This window comes from Tursiops truncatus, chromosome 7 (assembly GCF_011762595.2).
Source record: "Tursiops truncatus isolate mTurTru1 chromosome 7, mTurTru1.mat.Y, whole genome shotgun sequence".
In the NCBI taxonomy this organism is placed as follows: domain Eukaryota; kingdom Metazoa; phylum Chordata; class Mammalia; order Artiodactyla; family Delphinidae; genus Tursiops; species Tursiops truncatus.
In genome coordinates this window covers 66084350-66090349 of record NC_047040.1, presented here as the reverse complement: position 1 = coordinate 66090349, position 6000 = coordinate 66084350, and the positions used below count along the sequence as shown (strand labels likewise).

The following is a 6000-nucleotide window of genomic DNA, read 5'->3' as shown; positions in this document are numbered from 1 at the left end:
GAGATGGAAGATAGAATGCATGGAATCAATTTAGCAATACTTTCAGCTAAGTTAAATTAATTTAACAATGTAAGACCATCACATATATCTAAGCTAATTTATATATAAGTTATTCCTGAAAATATTCTTACACTGCAAGGAAAGTTTATGCCCTTCAGCTGACTGTGTATATGTCAAGGTAAATGGGGAAGGTAGAGAAAGGGCAGCTCAAGGAAAGGGGAAAACCCATTCATCCTAGAGAAAGGATTTAGGAGAAACCGTATCCACTACCCACACCTCACTCTTCCCACCCAACTAGTGCTACGTCCCAACTAACTAGCCTTAGGAGGTTTCCGAAACAGTAGCAGCAGCTTCAGCAACCAGGTGTCATAGGGACATACTTCACCTTATTGTAATATTTCAATGGAAACTACCTAAAATTTAGACCTGATTTCATATAGTGCTCAGCTAATTAGGTTTCTTACATTTTAAAACTTGAGTACGAAGTTTTTGCATATTTACATGTGTTCCTTCCAGCAATCATTTAGGACTTTGGGGAACATTGGTGTTTATTTTCGATACAGAATCTTATGGACTTAGGTGGATTTTCTCAATTTGCCAACAAAAAGGAATAAAGGTATTGCATTAAAATGAACTATGTCTAAAAAAGTTGATACATTTTGGTAAGCAAATGGTCAACTGCTCATATTTAATTTAATTTTTGTTAATTTGTAAATGTTTTTTAAAAAACTGCTTAGTGATCCTTTCAAGGGAAAGCTCAGCTCATGTATAAAAAGCCACATAAAAATGACTCCGGGACCTTGGCTGCACATCAGTGGTCAGATATTTCAATGCTTCGTTGCTCCCGTTCCTGCTACAGGTACATGTGACAGCGCTGCAGCGATGAGTGGAATTTTAAAGAGGAAGTTTGAAGAAGTTGACGGCTCCTCCCCCTGCTCCTCTGTGCGGGAATCAGATGATGAAGTTTCCAGCAGTGAAAGTGCTGACAGTGGGGACAGTGTCAATCCATCCACTTCTAATCATTTTCCCCGTGAGTATGGAAACTATACCTGAAACCGATTGTCTGCTTCTACAGTGAAAATAATTGTATCATCTTGGTCATTTTTTAACTTTTATTACTAGTTTGTTTTTGTTTTTACCGTTGAGCTAAAAACAAAACATGATTAAGTAAAAATGAAATATTTCTGAGGCATCAGTGGGTTCCTTTATTTAGAATGCTTTTGGGAGTGGATTATTTGATAGTGTTAACCAACTGATTCAATGGAAAAAATGACATTTTATTATTACTTTTCAAAGGAAGCACCCTACTCCAACAGTAGATGGGGAAGGACAAGTCCAGGCACAAAAATATGTATCCTCCCATAGCTGAAATGATATTCTAGGAGGAAAACATAAAGTGGGGAGGATGTATTTGGCAGTGGAAGTTCTAGGTTCAGTGGGAAAGAGCATAGCCAACCATGCGTTAAGAAATGAAAAAGCAGCAAAACTCTCCCAAGTGTGCGAGTGCAGTGTATACCTCTTTTCCACTCATCCCTTTATTCTCTTATCCTTAAGAATAATATTTAAAGCCCACAAAGGAAAAAAAGGTGTATGCTTTCTCTTTTTCCTTTTTCTGCCACACTGTAACATCACTCCTTCCTGTCAGACAAGGTGAGGTTTGAAGGATTGACAGGAAGATTTTGTAAGGAAATACAATCTACAGGCTAAAGGAAACTGACTATTAATAGCTAAATAATCTTGAATTTATATTTACAACAGGAAGATTTTAATATATTATGATATGATAGATAACTAGTCTTAGTTTTTTTATTTTTCAGTTAAGTAGCTGATTTTATTAATATGTGATTCCATAACATAAAATTTATTTTGGAAATGTGACAACGCAGAAAACCAAGAGAATTAACCATATTTTTAAGAGGTAATAAGGAACTCAGTAAAACTATTGAACACAAAACAAACATACAAAATCGACAGCATTCCTTTAAGCAAGCAAAATTAATAGAAAATATAATGAAAGGGCTACTACACTTATTATAACAGGAAAAAATCATCAAATATTCAGGGACAAGGTTCTTGTGTGATGTAGGTGATCTTCAAATACATTTACATATATCATTATGATGTGAAATGAGCTTGTGTTTTGATTCAAAAGAAGATATATGTTTACCTATTTGGCCTTAATATTAACAGTGATAATAACAACAACATCATCATCTGACAGGGTTCTGTGAAGATCAAAGAGCAAGTGAGATAATACATATGAAGGAACTTTATAAAATGTCAAGTACTAAGCGCATGTTATATTAAAAATTATTCTCATAGCTAACATTTACTGGGTACATGCTGTGATTCAGTAGTTTTATATACATGATTCCTATTCTTTATAGCAATCCTGGAAGTACCATTACTTTCAGTTTACGAAGGAAATGACTGAGGATCAAAGAGGCTAAACATCTTGCCCAAGATCACACAGGATTAAAGCCTAGACATACATATATACACACACACACACGTATATATATGTCCATATATTTATGTGTTCCACCCCATAGCCTTCACCTTTTCCATTATCTCACTCTGCCCTTTAGTTATGTAATATTGGACATATCTTTAAAATGTGATTTATTGTGAGTTAGAAAAGAATACTGGAATTAATGAAGAGACAGGTTATGTTTCTGGTAAACATTTATAAAGGTAAATCTGTTAAAGCTTTCCACATTAATTTATGAATATAAAAGGATAATCTCAATAAAACCCTCAACTGGATTTTCTTAGAAGGTGATGGAATAATAAAAATCCATTTGGAAAAATAAGCTAATGAGAATAAAGGGATATTTTTTAAAAGAAGCCATAAATGTTGAAAAGCCACTCCAGATATCAAATAATAGTAGAAAATTATATAGTTTAACATTTTCGGTACCATGTTAGATCTAGGAAAATAGAGAAAATCTCAACATAGTATAGATAAGAATTTTATATATATATATATACACATAAGTGTATATGAATAGGGCATTATAAAACAATGGGAAAAGGAGTACTTAATAAATGGTTTTGGTATTAGAGTTTGAAAAAGAAAAATTTAGATAACACATCTCACAACATTGCCAAAATACATTTCAGATGGATTGAGTAGACAAATATTTTTAAAAATCAAATCACAGGGGAAGTTTCATATTTGGTAGGATTGTTATCTGAGTGTTGAAGTAACATAAAAAAGTTACATTGCAAAATACTTAACATATTTATATAAAAATATTAAACATACCTGATCCCCAAAAATCCCAAAGTAAAATAATCTATATTGGAAAAAAATATTTGCAGTTAATATGGTAAAGCATTACTGTCTGAATAGTGAATAAGGAAACACATAAATTTTTATATAAATTAAGATACACACCCCCAAACATAACCTACATGATAGGAAATATGATTAGCAAATATTTTGAAGCATTTAACACCAGTAGTAATAATAACACAGATTAAAATAATACTAATGAGATTTCATTAGTATGAAATCATGGAAATTTCATCTCCTTGAAATTAGTGTTCCTCCCTTCAACAGAAAATACTAATACCTAAGTGCTGGTGAAGGTCGCAGTACAAATTTTGCATACATCCATATTGCTTTTGATGGCAATGAAATTTATAAAAGTGTCTGTTTAGCACTTTGGAAATATAAGAGCCATAATGATATTCATATCTATAAGTCTGTACTTCAGAGAATTTATCTGAAGGGGGAAACATCAAAAACATGGGGAAAAGTGCATAACTGAAAATGTTGGTTCTTGAGGGAAATAACAAAAAATGGGAACTGGGGCAGGGAAGAGGAAGGTAACATGTCTAAGAGTGGGGAAATGATGCATTAAGTTATGGTAGCTTATACAATTAATTAATTTACATGATAGGTATGAAGACAGGAGATAATGTTAAGAAAAGCAGAACACAAAATTTTACCTACACTGTCAGGGAAAGTCTCTGTATCATAATGGCAAAGAATGGTAAGGTGCTTTAAAAACTGAAAACGATTTGATTTGTTGAAGTATTAGAATGATAGATTAATTTTCATATTTATTAATTTTTATTTCAGTTAATATTTATACATCCCACAACAAAGAAATTTTAAATTTAAACTAAAATGATAACTGTAGTTCTGATTGTGTTTATGTAAGCAAATGGCATGATCAGCTAAATCATGCAATACTTCAGCTAACTAGTAAAGGGTTTTTATGAGTTATGTCCAACAGATGTTATTTTTCCTGTTGAAGAAAATAGAAATATTTTGTGATGCCCAAGAATTTATTGAAATTTTCAACTCATTATTTATTATCAGTGGTAGTTGGCAATGGTTAGTTTATGAAATTGCTGATTTAACTTTGTATTAAATGAAATCTGGTGGAGATTTTTCATGATTTTTAAAGATAATTAAATGATTGATTTAATAAAAAGTGCCTTTTTGATTTAATAGTCTGTTTAGTTCACCATATTCACATTATGGAGAAGGAAAAAAAGAAAAAGTGAGAGAAAAAAACCCCAAAAATCAAAAATTCTCCCTCAAATATTTGCTTTATAAAAGATCTGAACATGTTAACCAATGTAAAAGAAATAGTTTAAAAGATTTCTTGTTTCTAGAAATGTATTTCAGATTATTTGCTAGCCCCAAATTGATGCACAAATTTTTATAAAATGTTTTATTTATTTTTTCAGCTAAAGTACAGTGATCTTATCTGCATATGAATCTATGAACATACATTTTTAGAAATATTGTTATTGATGAATCTTATTTCTTTAATATATTTTTCTACTTTCAAGAAAAAAAGTAGTTACCTTAGAGTAAAAAAGGATTTTTGATGACTATCAAATTTGTATAGTATTAGGAAACCAAATTTAGCTTCACACTGAGATCTTTTAAGATACAGTTATTTAAATCTCACTCATCATGAGCTCATCTTTCAAGTTTAAAATGTCAGATGCACTCAGTGCTTTATAAGCATTAACATATTGTATAACATAACATTTTGTTATCACTGCAAATATAGGAATTGATAAAACTGTGTGGTACAAGTCAGCAGCTATGGTAGTAGAAAATTCCATCTATCCTAAGCTTTCTATAAGCTATTCAACTTGCAGCACATCACATTATGATAGTAAAAGCTTCGAAATATAAATCAGTAAAGGCATATGGCTTTTACCTTGGACTTTTGAGTTTTGCTAGGCAACTAGCATACTTACCAGCAATGAACCAAGGTCATATCTTATACTTCCCTTGAGATAGAAGTAGCTGGATTCTGTATTGCTGTGGAACACTTTGTTTCATCAAATCCCTGTGGCTCTATAGCCAATCAGCCTGTACTTGAGTGCTGTCAAAAGGAGAGCTACAGAGAAGCTGGAATGATTTTTTTTTCTGCCCTCTCAAGGTTCCTGGCGCTTCACACGAGTAATGAGAAGCTGTATGATGAAAGGAACACATTTTTCCTGAAACAGAGTGTTTCTACAGATAAATATATAGTATTTAGGAAGTGGAAATATCAAAAGGCAAAATGATAGGTATTCTAAATTGCACACGAAAACAGGTAGTGTATGTCTTATATAGGGATAAGAGTTTCTAATTTACACTTTCACATTCTTGGGTTCATTTGATATCCTAAAGTTGTTGTGTGATTAGGAGCCATTATTGTACCCATTTTATAAAAGTAGAAATTAACATTCAGAGATATATTATTAATTTATCCAATGGCTGAGATTTTAATCTGTTTTCCTCCCTCCTTCCTTCCTTTCTTTCTTACTTCCCTCTCTTTTCTCTCTGAATAAACAGGCATAAATACGCTGCCATGTACACCCAAGTCACAGTCTTCCTCCAATGTCATTTCCCTCACAATGACTGCACATTTCATAGTGGGATTAGAGACAAAAAATCAAAAGAAATCAGATCTTGACATGAAACTTTGTAGTGGAAGTATGACCGAAACATATCTATTCTCTTTACCGAGCAGTTAAAAT

The 6000-nt window shown here is 32.2% G+C and overlaps 1 protein-coding gene across 1 annotated transcript in view; it reads left to right on the top strand.

Annotated features, from left to right (window-relative positions):
• Positions 1-865: 865 nt before the first annotated feature.
• Positions 866-6000, top strand: part of CSRNP3 (cysteine and serine rich nuclear protein 3) — a 69636-nt gene continuing 64501 nt past the window's right edge. The window contains exon 1 of the mRNA XM_033860412.2: positions 866-1030. Within this exon, the coding sequence (XP_033716303.1) occupies positions 883-1030 (148 nt within the window). The 5' untranslated portion in view covers positions 866-882. The remainder of the gene's footprint in view (positions 1031-6000) is intronic.